Source organism: Dasypus novemcinctus, chromosome 22 (genome assembly GCF_030445035.2).
Source record: "Dasypus novemcinctus isolate mDasNov1 chromosome 22, mDasNov1.1.hap2, whole genome shotgun sequence".
Lineage (NCBI taxonomy): Eukaryota > Metazoa > Chordata > Mammalia > Cingulata > Dasypodidae > Dasypus > Dasypus novemcinctus.
The window spans coordinates 58,209,124-58,228,891 of NC_080694.1; the positions used below are offsets into that span (position 1 = coordinate 58,209,124).

The 19,768-nt window shown below is 38.0% G+C and overlaps 1 protein-coding gene and 1 long non-coding RNA gene across 3 annotated transcripts in view; one reads left to right on the top strand and one right to left on the bottom strand.

Moving 5' to 3' along the window:
• The window catches only part of LOC101410882 (sodium-dependent phosphate transport protein 1-like), a 35,752-nt gene extending 19,295 nt beyond the window's left edge, over positions 1 to 16,457 (bottom strand). Inside the window, exons 1-3 of the mRNA XM_012518498.3 lie at positions 16,403 to 16,457; positions 15,237 to 15,317; positions 11,325 to 11,497 (exon numbers count right to left, since the gene is read on the bottom strand). Coding sequence (XP_012373952.3) covers positions 11,325 to 11,497; positions 15,237 to 15,264 — 201 coding nt within the window. The 5' untranslated portion in view covers positions 15,265 to 15,317; positions 16,403 to 16,457. The remainder of the gene's footprint in view (positions 1 to 11,324; positions 11,498 to 15,236; positions 15,318 to 16,402) is intronic.
• The window catches only part of LOC139437311 (uncharacterized), a 211,341-nt gene that overhangs the window by 129,202 nt on the left and 62,371 nt on the right, over positions 1 to 19,768 (top strand). The gene's annotated exons all lie outside the window — the stretch shown is intronic.

Consider the following 19,768-nt stretch of genomic DNA (forward strand, 5'->3'; position numbering starts at 1 on the left):
AATGGATAATAACGAGTATAGTATGCAGGGGAAAGGGAAGCTCCAGATCTTTTCCATTAGATATGTTGGGGCTATCTGGAGAATGGGGCAGAATGCTCCACAGGAGCTGCACCTGCGAAATCAGTAATTCCCCTTACCCACATCAGGTGGTGCAGCAAACACTTGCTCAATTTTCCCTATCTATGTGAACAGATAAACTGTTCGGCTGAATTTCGTATTGTATGAAGTCACCCTCTCCTTAGCAGAGTTGGCTCAAATAACATAATGAAATGAATATGGATGCTGCTACACTGTAGGTAAAGTCTCCTAATAACTGTGTAGTACTCTACAGGAAATTCTACCTGGTGTTTAGCAGAATTGACCCATAGTTGGGTTAAATCCACTGACCTAGTTTGGAACTGCCCACACCAGAAGGGTCAACCCTCAGCTGATATTTCCCTTTTCATTGCCTTCACTTATAATCATTAAACAGAGCACTCCATATATAAATTCTCTCTGTGCACTGCTTCCTGTCTTCTGGCCATGTCTGCTTTGAGCTCCCGTGTGCACTGCACTATGGTGTCCCTTCCCTAGCTGTAACTGATTTGCTAAATTTTATGTTCCTTTTGTAATGTCAAGTTATAATTTAGATGTGCTTTGCAGAAACAATTTTCTGGTGAGTTTTCATTTTTAGACCAATTATATCGTTCTATGTCTTCATTTTTTTCATCTAGAACCTTTGTACAGCAGTAAACTGAATTCCTTTATTTGGATTCATATTTGAAGGAGATGGATTTCCCTAGATTGTGGCAGGAGTTTCCATAGGGAGTTGAATGTGCCAGAGAAATGTTCCAAGCTCCACAGGTCAGGAGCTCCTTCCACTTTTGTTACAGTGAAGGATCAAAAATGTGGCCCTTCTGAACAGCCATTTCTCTAGAAAATGGGATACTCAGTGCTTACACCAAAGCATTGGAATGTCATCAATATTTAGAAATTTAATTCAATAAATACATTAAATAAATAGATTTTAACAAAGTTTCAAGGTATAAGTTGACCAAATACCCTGCAAACTTAAATATGGCTTATATAAAGTGTAAACTTCATAACATATATTTACACATGTGAAACCATTACCAAAATCATGATGATTGGTGCATTTTTTACTTCTTTTTTTTTTTTTTTTTTAAAGATTTATTTATTTATTTAATTCCCCCCCCCCCCCCCTCCCGGTTGTCTATTCTTGGTGTCTATTTGCTGTGTCTTGTTTCTTTGTCCGCTTCTGTTGTCGTCGGCGGCATGGGAAGTGTGGGCGGCGCCATTCCTGGGCAGGCTGCTCTTTCTTTTCACGCTGGGCGGCTTTCCTCACGGGCGCACTCCTTGCGCGTGGGGCTTCCCCACGCGGGGGACACCCTTTGCGTGGCACGGCACTCCTTGCGCGCATCAGCACTGCGCATGGCCAGCTCCACACGGGTCAAGGAGGCCCGGGGTTTGAACCGCGGACCTCCCATATGGTAGACGGACGCCCTAACCACTGGGCCAAAGTCCGTTTCCGATTTTTTTTTTTTACTTCTAATAGTTTCCTCTTGGTGCATTCCAGGAGGTACTCCTTTCCTCCTGCCACATACCCACCACTGTTATGTAACTACAACTTATTTTCATTTTCTAGAAGTTTTGTATACATGTAATCATTCTTTGCTAGAGACTGAACAAAAGCCATGTTCAGGGGTTCATCCACATTCCTTTGGCTGTGAACTAACACCTTTGTAAATAGGACCTTTGAAGATCCTATGTAGATGTGGCCCAGGTGAATGATGGCAGACCTTACTCCCTGTGGCTGGAAACTTATAAACAAAGGAAACTGAGCATGTCATCAGTGGAAGCAAGAAGTCAGAATAAGCAGAAACCTGTCAGAGAAATCCACTAGAGGAGTGCAAGGCAGGAGAAAGGCAAGCCAGGGAAATCCAAGATTTGTTGCAAGCTACAGGATGCTACAGACGCTGGGAGAAAGCATGGCCTGGTGAAAGCTTGCCTTTGATCCTCTAGCCTCCCAAACTGTGAAACCATGATTTTCTGTTATTTGAGTCAACATATTGTGAGTTATTTTTCATAGCAGCCATGGCATACTAAGACATTCATTATGTACTTCTTTTGCCTGCTTATTTTCCTCAGCATAATTACTTTGATATTCATCCATGTGGCTCAGTGTATCACTAGTTCAGTCATTTTTGTGCTGAGTAGTATTTCATTTTACGTCTGTATCATAGTTGGTTTATTCATTTGCCTGTTGTTGGAGATTTTGGTTATTTCCAGGTTTGTGGAATAAGGCCCCTATGAACATTTATGTACAAGTCTTTGCATGGATATAAACCATCACGCATGGTATGTCTTTCTTCATCCCTTTATTTTTAACCTCTATGCATTTTCATATTTGAAGGTTTCTTATAGGCAGTGTTCTTTGGGGGTCTTGATTTCTTAATGCAAACTTGATTATCTCTGTCTTTTAACTGATGTGTTTATCCATCGATCTTCTAATACCCCTAGGCTACTTCACATGTAGTACAATTACCTTAGCACTGAGTATTACCATGTTTCTCTTCCATCTCTGTGACACTGATGTTAATCATATCATTCAAACATTTGAAGTTATTATTGATATAGTTGAATTAAAATCTACCATCCTTGTAACTTTGCTTTTTGTGGGTCCGTTCTTTGTTTCCTTTATAATTCTTTTTTTTTCCCTTCTCTGATTTTAATTGAGTATTTTATGTTATTTAACTTTATCTCTCCCCTTGGTGTATCATTTTTAGTAGTAAAAAAAACTTATTGGTTTCCCTGGGGATTACAATTACATTTTGAAAAATTATTAGAGCACTTGGGAGCTTACAGAACAATCATGCATAACGTGCAGAATTCCTATACATCACCTCTTGCATTGCTGTAGGAAATTTCTTACAGATTAGTGAATGAACATCATCAAATATAACTACTAACTATGGTTCATATCTTACACTAGGCATATTTTTACATATTATTAACACCATGTATTAATACTGTTCATTTGTTATAGCTCATGAGAGAATGTTCTCATATTTGTACAGCTAACCCCAGTCCATCAAAAATCACATGGTTCACTGTGTTATACAATCCCATGCCTTGTACTAGCTATCCAAAATGTGTTATACAATCTCATGCCATGTGCTATCCATCTATGTACACTCAGTGACTCTTACTATCATCACAGAGATGAGCAGTCATCACCTCAATAAATTTTTGAACTGAACACTTTCCTTAGTTCAAAAGAAAAAAATCGCATACCCCCCTATTATTGGTCATTAGCCCTGATACAGTAACTTTTAACACTGGAGCATGAATATTACAATTCTAATCTCAATACATTAATTGTATTTTAATTGTATTTTCCCTTGCACCACTATATTCTTACTGCCTTGTTATAGAGGCATACATTTGTTTTTGTTCATAGAAGAACATTCTTGTATATGTACTATTAACCACAATCCTCATCCGCCTCTGGGTTCATGGGGTTATTCATTCCCTAAATTATTCCTTTGGCTTTCTTCCAAATGACATTTATGCCCTTAGACTATCTCCTATCAGCCACAACCACATTCATAAACCTGCCGTGTTAGTTATACTCACTATAATGGGTTACCATTAACTCTACTCTTCCAAGATAGTTAAGAATTCTATGTACATTAAGCATCAGTACTCATTCTCAGCGCTCATCCTATCTCCTAGTAACCTATATGCTAGATTTTAACTTCATGTGTTTATTTTTCGTATGTACTTCATATTAGTGGGACCATACAATATTTGTCCTTAGTGTCTGGCTTATTTCACTCAGTATAATGAACTCAAGCTACATCCATGTTGTCATTTGTGTTGCAATTCCATTTCTTCTTAGAGCAGCATAGTATTCCAACCTATATATAGATCATTTTTTAAAAAGGTTTATTTTTTACTGTGTTTTTTGAAGATACCTAGATCACAAAAGATGTTACATTAAAAATACACCAAATGTAAGATAAGAAATATAGTTGGTAGTAATATTTTGATAATGCTCTTGCATAGTTTGCAACAAATATTTCACACCAATGCAAAGAGTTGGTGGAGGGGTGATATATGAGACCCCTGTGTGATGTTATGTATGTTTATTTTGTAAGTTCACAATCTTTACTATACCCTTATTGTTTACATGTGTTCTTGTATGAATGATATACTTCAATTAAAAAAATATATAAGACATTCCCATATAACCCACACCCTACCCACCCCTACTCCTCCCACATCAACAACCTCTTTTGTCACTGTGGCACATTCATTGCATTAGGGGAGTACATTTTGGAGCATTGCAGCACTGCATGGGTAATAGTTTACATGGTAGTTTACACTCTCACCCAATCCACTCAGTGGGTTACAGCAGGATATATAATGTCCAGCATCTGTCCCTGCAGTATCATTTAGGACAACTCCAAGTCCCGAAAATGTCCCTACATCAATCTGTTCTTCCTTCTCCCTGTCCTCAGTAACTACCATGGCCATTTTCTCCACATCAGTGATACGATTTCTTCCATTACTAGTCGCAATAGTTCTATAGTAGAATACCAGTAAGCCTACTCTAATCCATATTTTATTCCTCCAACCAGTGGAATCTGGGATTGTGATGTCCACTCCACTTCTATATTGAGAGGGGGCTTAGATCCTATGTGGTTGATGGATATGGTTCTCCTGCTTTCAGTTGTAGGCATTCTCAGTTTCCTGGTGTGGTGGTTGAACATCTTCACCTTCCTATCAGCTGACCTAGGTAAATCCAATGATCAAGAGATTAGGAGTTGCAATTCTGCTCAGGCTCAGGTCCCAGCTGGCACATGGCCAGTCCAGAGATTCAAGTCTCCTGAATATACACCAATCTCAGTGTCACCCACATATTCAGTAAAAGTGATAGAAGAGGCATGTGTAAACAGGTCACACCTGAGTCCAACTCCATCACACTCAGGAACACAAATTCCAGACTAGGGCCCAATGACAAGACAATGAACTCCAGAGTGGTCTGCCATGACCATAGAACCTGTGAGTCTCTGTAGCCTTCAAGAGCACCAGTACCTGGGGTTGTAGCTACTTTGACTGTCTGTGGGATCCTGCAGAGAGATGCATAAGCAAAACCCCTCTGATGACCTCCCAACTCTTTTTTGAAGACCCTTAGCCATATAAACTAATTTGTCTTTACCATTTTCCATTTTATTCAAGGTCTTTTTCTTATGCATCACCAGTTAGTGATTGGTAGTAATCCCTTGGCACCAGGGAGGCTCATCCCCAGGAGTCATGTCCCTTTGCTGGGGAGAAGGTAATGCATTTACATGCTGATTTTGGCTTAGAGAGAGCCCACATGTGAGTAAAGTGGAGGCTCTCAGGAGGTAACCTTTAAGTACCCTGCAGCTCTACGCCTAGTTGAAATTTAAGGCAAAATGGCTCATAAGCCTAGGCATCAGTATCAAGTGCTCATTATTGGACCATCCTTCTTCACTACATTTTGTTTGTCCATTCATCAGTTGTAGGGCAGTTGTGTTGTCACCATCTTTTGGAAATGGTAAATAATGCTGCTATAAAAATTGGTGTACAAATCAGTCTGTTTATGACCTGTTTTCAGTTCTTCTGGGTATATTCCTAGTAGAGGTATTGGTACATTATATAGCAGTTCTATATTATATTTAGCTTCCTGAGGAATGGTCAATTTGTTTTCCACAGAGGCTGCACCATTCTACGTTCCCACCAACAATGAAAGCATGTGACTATTTCTCCACATCCTTTCCAGCACACGTAGTTTTCTGTTTTTGTATTTGTTTTTAAATAATGGCCATAATATGAGGTGTGAGATGGTATCTTAATGTTTTGATTTGCATTTCCCTAATAGACAGTGATACTGAACGTTTTTCATGTGCTTTTCCTCCATTTGTCTTGGCAGATCATTTGACAATTCTATATGTGACTTTTTGAAAATCACTGCACTGTTTTGTACAGTGACTGCACCATTTTACATACCCACCTACATTGAATAAGGGCTCCAATTACTCCATATCCTCATCAATATCTACTTTCCATTTAAAAGATAATAGCCATCCTAGTAAGTATGAAAGGATATTTCATTGTGGTTTTGATTGGCATTTCCTTGAAGACTGATGATATTGAGCAACTTTTTTCTTTTTCGTTCCCAGTTTATTTTTTTCTCAACAAATTAATACCCATTGATGCACACTAACAAAGCACAAATCCATCCAAAGTAGAGTCAGTGGCACCGGGTGCAATCACATACTTGTGCATTCATCATGTCAATCATTCTTAGAGCACTTTCATTACTCCAATAATTATAATAATAATAAAAACAAAACTCATCACCTCTCAATCTCTCTATGCTTCTGCTGCTGTACTAGCTGTTATTCTTTTCACTCTTTCTAGTATATTTGTAGTTATATTTTGTAAAAGCTCTTATATATGCAATGTTACCCAAATTCATGTTTTACATGAGGTTTTACTATCTTGTACAGTCCATATTACAACTTTTAGCATTCCATCTAGTAATATGCATGACTTTGGACTTTCACTTTCAGCCACTGTCATACCCATACAGTAACACTGTTATTTACAAACACCATGATATGCTTTCACCATTTCTATTCATTTCCAAAGCTTAACAAACACCTTTTTTAACAATTCTATACAGATGAACCCTCTGATTTCCATTGGCTATCCTCCTTCTATTTTCTGGGGACCTTTATTCTAATTATTAACTCCATGAGTTTGCACAATAAATTTATTTCATAATAGTGCAGTCATACAGTACTTGTCCTTTTGGATTTGGCTTGCTTCACTCAACATAATGTCCTCCAGGGTCATACATGTTGTCTTATGATTCATGACTTCATTTCTTCTAACAGCTGCATAATATTCTGTTGTGTGTATATACCACAATTTGTTTATCCATTCATCAGCTGATGGGCAACTGTGTTTTTTCCACTTTTAGCAATATTGAATAATGCTGCTATGAACATCGGTGTGTGGATGTCTGCTCATGTCTCTGGTTGAGCATCTTTTCATGGAACTATTGGTCCATTACATTTCTTCTTTGGAGAAATGTCTCTTCAGATCCTCTGCCCATTTTAAATTGGGTTTGTCATTTTATTGTTGAGTTGTAAATGTTCTTTATAAATTGTGGAAATTAAACTTGTATAAGAGATATGATTTGCAACTATTTTCTTCCATTTTCTAGGTTGTCTTTTCACTTCCTTGATAAAATTCTGTGATGCACAAACATTTTTGATTTTGATAATGTCCATTTTATCTAATTTTCTTTTGTTGCTCTTTGTTTTGCCATTATATAAGATATCATTGTGAAATATAAAGGTCATGAGGTTTTCCTCTATGTACTTGTGTAGGAGTTTTAAGGTTTTGTTTCCTGAGTTTTGGTATTTTGTCCATTTTCAATTAATGTTGATATAGGGTGTAAGGTAGGGGTCCAATATCATTCTTTTGCATGGGAGTATCTTGTTTTCCAACACCATTTTTTTGAAGAGACTATTCTTTCCCCTTTCCTGGCACACTTGCTGAAATAAGATGGCTAATGGCTATATGAATTCATTTTAAATTCTCAATTATATTCCATTGTTCTATATATCTATCCTTATGCAACTACCACACTGTTTTGATTATATGGCTTTGTAGTAAGTTTTAAAATCAGTGAGACCAACTTCTTATTTTTCAAGATGTTTTGATTATTCAGGCTCCTTGCAATTCTTTTTGAATTTGAGAATCATCTTTTCCATTTTTACATAAATGTGGCTAAACATTTATTGAGATTGTATTAAATTTGCATATGGCTTTGGGTGGTATTGCCATCTTAATGATATTGTCTTTCAATCCTTATGGATGCCTTTCTATTTCTCTAGGTCTTCTTCAATTTTTTCCAACAGTGTTTGTATTTGTCAGTATTTAAATCTCCACATCCTTGGTTAAAGTTATACCTAAAATTTTTCTTCTTTTAGATGTTATTGTAAATGGAATTTTCTCTTAATTCTCATGTCTGATTGCTCATTTTTGGTGTATAGAAAAACAACTGAGTTTTGCATGTAAATCTTTTAACTTGCAAATTTGCTAAATGTGTTCTTTAGCTTTTTAGCTCTAATAGTTTTCTTGTGGATTCTTTTATGATTTTTAGTTTCCTATGTGTACGATCATGTAAGCTATGTAAGATATTTTACTTCTGCCTTTCAAATTCAAATGCCTTTTATTTCTTTTTCTTGCAAATTTCTCTGGCTAGAACTTCCATTCCAATGTTTAATGGTCATGGTGAAATCAGACGCCCTTTTCTTATTCCTGATATTAGGGGAATGTCTTCAGCCTGTCATCATTGAATGTAGTTACTTTTCAAAATGCATTTTTGGGCTACTTCTTAGTTCCTGCTTTTGTTTTAAGTCAGTTTCAAAAGATTGGTTTTTCTCCTCATTTTGGATTATGTTTTCCCACTTTATGTGTCTGATAACATTTTTATTAGATTCTATACAATGTGGATTTTATCTTGTTGATGCTGAATACTTTTGTATTCTTATCTATATTCTTATGCTTTTCCCCCCTGTGATTCAGTTAAGCTATTCTGAAACAGTTTGGTTCTTTTGGGTCTTTATTAGGTAGATCTGGTGGAGTCTTCATTCTAGAACTAATCTGCAATAGTGAGCAAGACCCTTCTGTTTATTACACACAGTGCCCTGTGAATCAGTAGCTTTGTCAAAGTGGCTGGGGGACTGTATTACTTCCAACTCTGTGGGAGCACTGGTCATTCTACATCTAAGCATTGTGATTCGTTCTTTCTTCAGTCTCAGACTTTCCTCATATGCATATATAGATCCGTGTTCTGTTAAACATTCTATGGTATGCTCTATGAATTTTCAGGGTTTTCTGTCTGGAGAGCTCTTTCCTTTTCAGTGTACCCTGTCCTGCAAATCCTAGCTGCCTTGGCCTCCCTGAACCGTCAACTCAATCTCCTCAATTTAGGGATGCCAGTGGGGTCTGCTTGGGTCCTACTGGTTTGTGTTGTGGCCTGGAAACCTCTCAAGTTGGTAATCTGGGGCCATCCAAGAGTATTCTTCATTTGTTTCCCTTCTTCTATCAATCACTATTCTTTATTACCCAATGTCCAGTTATTAGTCAGTCAAAGGAACGCTGATGCAAAGTACCAGAAATCTGTAGGTATTTATAAAGGGTAGAAGTTTACAGTTACCAGATTGTAAAGAGTCCAAATCAGGGTACCATAAGAGATAACATTCTCACTCAAAATCTGTTGCCATCTGTTGACACAATCTATTGCCATCTGGCAGTATCTGCGAGGGTTCAGCCTTCCTCCTTCCTCTTAAGGCTCCAGGGACCCAGCTTCTTCTGATCACAGCTGTAGCCTGGCATAGGCTCATCACTCTCCCAGGGGCTTGTTTCTTTCTGATCTCAGCAGCTCTGTGTCTCCACAAAGTCAGCTGTAGACTATCAGGCTCGTATTTCTTCCAGGGCTCATCTCTCTCCCCATGGCTTGATTTTCTCTGGGCTCAGCTGCAGCTTTCTCTCTTCCTCTGTGTTCTTCCTCTCTCTATTTACTTCCCAGGGCTCCAGCATCAAAAACTCAAACTCTCTCCTCTGCCTATGTTTTCTCTGTGAATCCCTGCCCATCAGGGCACAAGGATTCAGCATTGTCCTGACGTGGCCCAGTCAAATTCTTAATCATAATTTAATCCAGTAGTGAAAACTCTGTGTCTAATACAATCTAATACACCCAGAAGAACAGACCAGGTTACAAACACAATCTAATATCTCCTTTTGGAATTCATAAACAGTGCCAAACTGCTTCATCCATTGTCTTGAATACCACCCTACCATAAATTTTCCTTGTTTCTTGGAGGTTTAAGGTGGGAAGTAATCCAGTCGCTGTTACTTCGTTTTGTCCAAAAATGGAAAATCAATAAAAAGAAGTTTACTCTATATTTGGAAGAGACACTCTCATTTTTTTTAATTCTCCATCTTCCTCCTTTTTGAATTCATATGTCTATAATTATAGCCCTACACTTGACCCATCCTTTTGTGTTGGGAGTGTTAGGGCATATGACTTGTCTTTTTAGTTTAATAGGCCCATATCGGAGAGAAAATAGTGTGCCAGGATGGATTATTCCCAGAAACCTCAGAAGATTGACTTACACAGTATAACTGAGTGAAATCAAAAGACCAAGGGAAAATATCAGTTGGCAAGAGAATTCTTAATGGTAAAATTCACTGTCAGAAAACAGTGGAGAAACACAAATAGCCCAGCAACACCTTCAAGTAACTCAGGGAAAGTGTTCAGAAGCCTAAGATTTTGTTTCCAGCCAGTTTGTCCTTTAAGTGTCAAGGTCAAACAAGTGTAGTCAATATTGCACCCACTAGTTTTCCTGAGGAATTTACATAAGTACAAGCTTTAGTTAACAAAAGCTTGGGTGATGTAGGACAATATCACCAAAGGAAGAGCATACATTTAACTATAGATCTGAGACTAAAACCGTAGTGGGATAAAGGTAATAGAATTTATATAATCATTATATACTTTTACAATGTAGAAATAATTCAACTAACAAAAAGTCAAATGAAAAAAAGAGAGAAAACAGGATGTAAAATAAGTTCCAGGTCACATCTTACATGGTAATTGGGAGTGAAATGATAAAAGCATTTTCTATACAACAAATAAAACCAAGATGCAGCACATCACAGCTAGTATGTTATCAATGTAAAAGGGGGGTGAAAATAAGAAAATATGTTCATATTTGCTTTTATAATCATAATGGAATACAGGAGGAATATAGTAAAAAAAAAAATCCCTTCTACCCATTTCTATTTTTTCCAGTACATACATTTTCTGATGAGTAACAATACATTACTTTCCAGATACGAGATTAATGGAACATGTAAATACACTGCATATTTAAAAACTTAAACAAAAAGAATGTGTCTTTACCTTCTATTTCTGGCTTAAAATACTTTCCCTTTTTCTCTTTCTCAAGCTTCTGGATTCTAAAATAGCCTTAAATCTTGGGTTTTATTCTTCTTGATATAGAAGTCACACAACAAAGCCCTTCCTAAACTGTGAGGCATATTTTAATCATAGGTCACGTTTACTTAAGATCCTTACAGCAAGGCTAATCAAGACATGAGCTTAGCTTTCTAATTGTAATTGTCTCATGTTAAATATAGTAATGCTTAGTCTCTGCACAAATAAGGACGACAGGATTTTAAATTTTTTACCGTGGATAGTATTTTTGTGATACCCTAACATGAGCTGGGAGCTGGTTTGCAGAGAAGTTGGTCACACTGTGTGGCTCCGTGCCGTTCACCATCACCACCATCGTGAGGCTCAGAGACATGCTCTGTGCTACGACCACTAGATTGCAGACGTGCAGGAGGAAGGACAATCCATAACGGTAGGAACAGAAACCTGGAACTGGGCAAAATAATGAGAAACAGCGATAGTTAACCCAGCTGGGGTCAAGACACAGGTAAGCTTTAGGAAGGGCCACTCGGAATTTGGAGCACTAGGTAGGAATTCAAAGCAGTATTATACATAATGGATTTTCAGAAACTGTGCTACAATAGGAATATGTGCAACTGATTTTAGCCACTGAAATATAATCCCAACTCAAGTGACCCAGAAAATTGAGCCTGTTTTCCAAGTACTTTGTCTCATGTCTATTTTATTTTATTTTACTTTATTTTGTTTATGTTTTTAATTTTTTTTTGTATTTTTAAAGGAACTTTAGATTATATGCATGATACATTTTAAATATAAGGCATTCCCATAAGTTCTGCTCCCTCTTCCTCCCATACTCTGCCCCGATAACAACAAAAAGTCCTAACTCAATATTAACAGATAATCTATTAAAAGACACTTCATCTGAATTTAATGCAATCAAAGGGTTTCACATCCAGAGGAATAGATTGCTTTACCAACATAATCTTTTTCTTTCAGGGATTCATAAAATAATGTCAAACTGCTACAACCATCTACAGAAACGAGGACTATAACGGTTATGAATAGTACTTTGTAGTTTTGTTATGAGTATGTTTGTATATGTACATAAAATGAGTATCTTTATTTCCCTATCTTTTCACTTTATCATCTGACATAAATTTAAGAGTGAATTTTACCAAGGACTTGCACCTTATTCTGTATTTTACTGTACTGAAATACTGTATTTCTGGTTGCATTCAGGACATTTGAGTATTGTTAGGCAAAAAAGTGTATATATATATATATATATATCCGTTATTGTTTTTATTTAGAGGTTAAGTATGCTTAAAGGTGATGTGTATGGCTGCCAGGTTAACAAGGGGTAGACTATGGTGGTTAGGCTAATGTGTCTACTCAGCCAGGTAATGCTGCCCAGGTGTTTGGTCAAGCAAGCACTGGTCTAAGTGTAATACAAGGGCTTTTCATGGACCTTAATCATCAATAAGTTGATGGCATGTATGGCTACTTACATCTACAATCAACTGAGGGGATTGCCTTCAGCAGCGAGTGATGTCATGTTCAATCAGATGAAGGCATTAAAAGGAGAAGTGATTTCAGCATTCAGAGAGAGAATTCCCATCTCTACTCCAGACAGCCAGTTCTCCTGGGGAACTCAGGAGAAATCCCTGGTTAGCAGGGAATTTAGATTTGTGCATCCCCATGGTTGCATGAAACAATTTTATACAGTCTTACTTATTTACAGATCTCTCCTGTCAGCTCTGTTTCCCTAGACAACCCTGACTAATACAGACATTCTACTTCAAAATGTGGGGAAATGGGGAATAAAAGGAGTCAACTAATCTCTAAGAGTTTTGAAGTCCAGCCAGACTAATATTGGATTTTTCTTGGGGCATGCAACTAATCCTTTGTGGCTCTTGGCTCCATTCTCTGGGCATCCAGTTCTAGTCTCTCTATTCTTAGTTCTACCCTGAGTACCTCAGAAGTTGCGAATCTTGGGAGGCCATCTCAGAATTCTGCCTTCCACACATTCATAGTCAATGAAGGGGTCTGTTTTTGTGAATGAGCATTACATTTGATAAAAAGATTTTTCTGTATTTATTGAGATGATGACACATTTTCTTCTTGTATTTAATTTGTTTTTAATGGCATTTATATATTTCCTATTATCAGCTCTTTCATTCGTGGGACAGCCCCAATTTAGTATTGGTGTGTTTTTTCATGTTTTTGTAAATTGCTGGGGTTATTTTGCTAATGTATTTACTTGTGATTTTTTATTGCTTTTTATATTTTGTCTTATATATTTGAGGGTATTTTATTAGGGTTTCTGTTGAACTGAATTTTGACACAATTCTATTTTTTTTAATGACATGATCGAGTTCTCCTAGTTAATGAAGAAAATCTAAAAGTAAAAGCCTGATCATATTCACATCTCATAAATTCAATTCCATATTCTTTTTAGACCTTCAGCATTGATAGAATACCTGCTTAACTTTTGCTGGATTGTACTCCTATTGAAAACAAGTATTAGGTCTAAAAGAAAATACATTAGATAAGATGTATTTAAACTTCACACTTCATTAAAAGCATGGGTGATCTGGCAGAAAAAAACAAAACATCCAGGGAAACGGCCTAGTGTAGATGGGTCCTCAGACATAGCACTGAGCAGCTGATGCAGATTTGCTTGAAGGACATTTGGTCTAAGGTTTCCTTTTTACCACCCTGGGCATAGCAACATCACAAATGAAAACCCAGGGATCTGACAATGGAGTTTTTGAGTGGGAATCCTCTCAAACATTTTGATACCTAAGCCCTACAGGGACCCCCAACCATACCTGGGACAACTTAAAAATTTGGCCCTGTGTGAACCTTGGAAGTGAGCTGAAGGAAGAGGAGCAAAGCCCCTGAGAAATCTTTGCCACCAGCCAGCCCTTGCTTTGCTTTGCAAACTTAATTCACTGTACTTGGGCAATCTTAAAACATCTCAAACCAAGGAGTCATGTTTAAAATGGAATCACATATGGACACACAGATACAAATAAACATTCAGTATAGCCTCCCCCAAAGATTCCAAAACACAACCCTCCAAAGGAAAAAGGAGACTAGACCTGGAGAGCTACCAGACACCTCATGAAAACAGCTGGTAGAGAGCATAAGGCCATGATTTGGAGGGGGATGGAGAAGAAATCCCTAGGAAGGGCAGAGGAGGGCTGGAAGTCATGGTCCAGTGACTGCCTAGGGGTGGCCTCTGACTTTTGTTCACTTCTCTTCTCCACATTGCTCAAGGAAGACCACAAATTAGTTCTAATTAAGTTTTAAAATAAAAATAAAACCATAGGGATTTCTAAAGTGCTTGAAAATGAATAATATTAAAATACTACATGTCAAACTCATCGATTTCAGTTAGAGCAAAATGTGTATCATGAAATACGATTATCAGAAAAGGGGAAAGATTTCAAAAGCTTGGAAAAGGAACAAATCCGAAGAGCCAAAAAGAGGAAAGAGATGTTAAAAAATGCTAATCAATGATATATAGAAAAACTATTATATATAAACATATATGTATGTGTATATATAAACTTGAAACCACATAAAATGGAAAATAAAAAAAATATAAAATAATTAAAAATCAAAATTGATGCAAGAAGAAATATAAAATTAGATTACTCCTCTCTGTATAAATTGCCAAGGTATTTAGCCCATTGCTCCACACTTCTTCTCTGGGATTTTGTCCCCTGTGGCAGGGACACGACTCTGAGTCAATAGTGGTAATTACCCTATGTCCTTCCCCTCACCTGCCTAAGATGAAAGTTTCTCTCAAAAAATGGTCAGTGAAAGCCAAAGTGTTCAGACTCTTGTCCAAAGATGCGAGGACTCAAGACCATTGATCCTGTCTCATTTCCCTCCCCTGATCTGGCTCCTGTCGCTTGAAATGACACAGTAATAGACCATCTCTTTCTATATTCACCTCCAAGTGATACACAGACAAGTGTAGAAACATGGAAACATTTTTTAAAAGTGTGAGGAGCCAGGGCACATGGCTACTTTCATTTAAGTTTCTTCTGCTGGAAAACCATAGCAGTACTATTTTCCCTCCTCCTTTCCTGAACATTTCGAAGACACTGACGTGTTTCCTTGGAAAATCCTCATATGGAATCTGTGAGGTCATAATGAGCAGAAGAAACCCCATGAGATGGGCAGAGAAGAGTGTTACCTTTTGGGGGAGGTCGCTGGTCCTCCATTTGGAAACGGGCTGCAGCTGCTCTCTTCTTCCCAGAGGGTTTGTCTCCATCCACTGAGAGGCAAAAGACATCGATGTCAGCAAAACGTGCGAGGGAATTATGCCTCCACTGTCCCGCACTCCTCCTGAGTCAGACATGCTCCAGAGGGAAACTTGCTTCATCCTATCAGTCACCTCCATCATGGGCTCCCTTTGAGATTTCACTTTTTAAATGTTTTAGCTGTTTAAAAGTATACCGAAAACCTGAAAACTGCAGGAAGCAAACAATGAGACCCCCTCTTCCAATCCAGACTTCTACATCCAGTGAAAACATCCTTCATAAGCAGAAGAAAAATAAAGATTTTATCCTCCAAAGAGCCGACAGCTGGGAGCTCAGCAAGGAAGCCCAGCTGGCGGAGAACAGAGAGGGCAGCGCGGCAGGCGCTGGGCAGCCTGGACCTTGACCCGTGAGCTCACCTGTCACGGGTGACAGTGAAGCCATCAGTGCCGGCAGGTCCACGCAGTCAAGTGTGTCTCAAGAGGCAGCTCTCCTAGCATTAGCACACTGTGGAACCCAGCACAGGCTGCCGTGTACTTCCAGACATACACATATCACACACACACACACGGTGCACACCACACAATACACAAAGCATACGCACACTGCACATATACATGTACCCCCATCACTCAGGCTCACTGCACATATGCACCATATATGTACAAACCATATGCTTCACAACACCACACACAGCACATGCAAACTACACACACCATGGGCCTCATCACACTCAGCACATACACCCTGCACATCCTCCACACTCATGCATGCACATACGGCCCCCAGCATACACATCACAGGCACACCACACCACTTGTAAGTACACGAGTGCCACACACTTACACGCACACACACTCTCTCTTCTCTTTCTTTAGTATCCATGCAACTCCCCAATCTTCCTCCACCCCAGGAATGCTTTCTTTCCTCTCTCCCATGTGAAAAGGCTCTGAAGATAGGTATGCATATTTTTTTCCAAAATATTTCCCCAAATTGTTAAATGTCTTTGGTAAGTTCTTTGCCAGGGAAGGCTCTATAAAGTCCTCTGGGGGAATTAACTGATAGAAAATTTCACTTACCAGTGTACAAGAGTAAGACTAACCTGATTCAGGACACAGAAGAGTCCTTCCACTGTGAAGACTTTTTCAACTTTGCAAAATACTCAATTTCCAGAGGTGCTGATTCTAGTCTGTTAAATCTTTTGCTAAATTCTTTAACCTCAGCATAGCATAGTTAAAAGCTTAGTTTTTAACTTTACTTTCAGCCTTGCCTTGCCTCTCCTGAGACGAGAGAAAGGACAAAAATCACAGATGGGCTAGAAACTTCCTGGGAATCTGCGGATAACTTCATGGCTGCATTAATTGGGGACCCCTGGACTCCTTGAATGGGTGGTAGAGCCCGCGGCTCCACACATGCTCTCAGGATTTTTTCTCTGGATTTTTTCCCCTGAGGATGGCTTAAGATGTACTATGCTATTCTGATAGGAAATGCTATGATTTCTAAGTGCCCTATAAATGCCCTAAAGAGCTCTTTCCCGTTCGCCTTCTCCCTTCCCTCTCCTCCTCTCCCTTCCTTCCCTTCCTCCCACTTCTCCTTCCCTCCCCTCTCTACCCTTCTCCTCTCCTCTCTTGCTCTTCTCTCTCTTAAGGGTCATGTGTGCCTGGCAATCAGCATACTCAGGGAGACGTGCATTTTTAAGCCATGTCCTCTGTACTGTGGTTTCTGCAAACACGACAAGCTCTTCTGGTCCAGCCACTTGTCTTTACAAGTGCCCGGGAGGACTTCTAAATAGGAAATCTTAGAAGACAATTGTATTGTCAGTTAGGAACCTCTCAACCCTTAAATTCGTAATTTTGCACTAAAAATAATTTATTCAAGCATTATTTTTAACTACTATTTTTCATTTTGCTTCTAATGTGTCCAATATACTCTTGGCACATAGCAGATCCTCAATAAATGGAAGCGGTTATTTTCTCTTTAAAGAAATATTGAAAACTTATAACCCATCTGCCCAAGGGAAGTTGATTTCTGGTTCTTTATTTGTTTTTCTTTTTAAGAAGTGCAGGCTCTGCTGAAAGTCCTCTGCCTATTCCAGGCTTTTCGTGCTGTTTGTCCTGTTGGAAAACTCGACACAACAGGGCCCTTTTTACTGACCAAAAGCATGAAGTTAGCAAGTACTGGGTACCTACATTTTAAATAAACTTCATTCCCATCTGCTGTCAATGTCCCTGGATTATTCCCAGACTGAACCATCTTTCTGTTTGCTGGCCCTAAAGCTTTCTGCCACACTGAAAGACTACAAAATCAGTGCTTTGGATTCTGGATACCTTACTAATTTAAAAAAATTAATTTATTGAAATATATCACCCACACACAAACATACATAAACAATATGTGTATAGTAATAGTTGTGAACTTACAAAACAAACATATATAACATCATACAGGACTCTCATAACTCACCCTACCACCAACACCAACATTGTTGTTAAACATTTAACTAATGATTAAAGAGCATTGTCAAACTGTTATTACTAACCAAAGTATTTTCCCCCAACCCTCCCTATTATTATCTTTACGTGATTTATATATGAACATACATAAACCATTAAGTGTATAGTAAAAGTTGTGAATTTACAAAGCAAACATGCATAACATCATACAGAGGTGCCATACATCAACCCTCCACCAACACTTTGCATTGTTGTGAGAGGTTTGTTACAAATTACAAAAGAATCTTACTGCTAATTCAAAATCTTACTACTAATTATAGTCCTTATCTTATATTTGATGTGTTTTACCCAACCCCGCCTATTATTATTTTATAAATGTATATTTTGGGACAAAAGTTGTAAACTTATAAAACAATCATGCACATGTGCAGAATTTCCAAACAACACCTCTCTATCAACACAGCACACTGTGGTGGAATATTTGTTACAGATTAGGTAATATCATCGGATTGTTACCATGTCCATGGTATTCATTTGGCTCACATTTTCCATACTGTCCCATTATCAACACAGTATATCTTTGGCACAGATGCAAGAATATTATAACTGCTAACCACAGTCCACAGGTCATTCCAGTTGTATTTTTCCAATGCGTTCCTAACACCCTGCAGTAGTTATATACATTTGCTAGCTTATAAAGGACACTCTTGCGTCTGTACTGTCAACCACAATTCTCATCAACCTCTTGGCTTACTGTGCTGTTTAGTTCCTAGATTATTCTCTAGCATTCTGTCAATTGGCATTTACATCCCTAGACTATCATTTTCAGCCACATCCTCATTTATAAACTAGCTATTACTCACAATTTGTTACCATCGATTCTATACATTTCCACACTTTTACAGTAAAGCTAATTAAAACTCTACATACATTAACATTAGTAGTCCATCTCAGTCCTCCTCTTATCTCCGTTAAGAATCCACCACCTACCACCAGTTCTTGAAAATATTTTCCTACAATTTCTTCTAGAGGTTTTATGGTTCTTGCTTTTATTTTTAGGTTTTTGATCCATTTGACCTAATTTTTGGATAAGGTGTGAAATAGGGGTTCTCTTTCATTCTTTTGGTTATAGATATCCAGTTCTTTCAGCAGCACTTTGCTGAATGGACTGTTATGCCTGAACTGTGTGGGTTTGACAGGCTAGTCAAAAATCACTTGACCATACATGTGAGGGTCTGCTTCTGAACCATCAATTTGGTTCCATTGGTCTATGTGTCTGTCTTTTTTGCCAGTACCATGCCGTTTTTACCACTACAGCTTGGTAGTATGGTATAAAGTCCGGAGATGAGGGTACTCTTTTCCTTTTGTGATGTTTCTAGCTATTCAGGAATGCTTACTCTTCCAAATAAATTTGATAAATGTATTTTCATTTTTTTTAATGCTGGTGGAATTTTTATTAGGATTGCATTGAATCTGTATATCAATTTGAGTAGAATTGACATCTTAATGGTATTTAGTCTTCCAATCTTGAGCATGGAATGTTCTTCCAGTTATTTAGGATTTTTGATTTCTTTTAACATTGGGTTACAGTTTTCTGAAAACAAGTTTGAGTTTTATCTATCATATTTTATTTTCACCACTCTTTTGACACTTTTAGTTTCTTTTATTGATATAATCTTCATTTCTAGACTGTCTTCCAGGCCTCTGTCTCCAGTCTTTTCTTTTGAGGATCTAGCACACCCTTTAGTATTTCCTGAAATTCTGGTCTCTTTCTTAGAAATTCTCTCAGTTTCTGTTTATCTGTGAACATTCTAATATTGCCCTCATTTTTGAAAGATAGTCTTGTTGGATATAAAATTCTTGGCCAGAAGTTTTTCTATCATAGTATCTTAAATATATCAGACCACTGTCTTCTTGCCTCCATGGTTTCTGGTGAGAAATCAGCATTTAATCTTATTGGGCATCCCTTATATGTTATGCATTGCTTTTCTCTTGCTGTTCTCAGAATTCTGTCT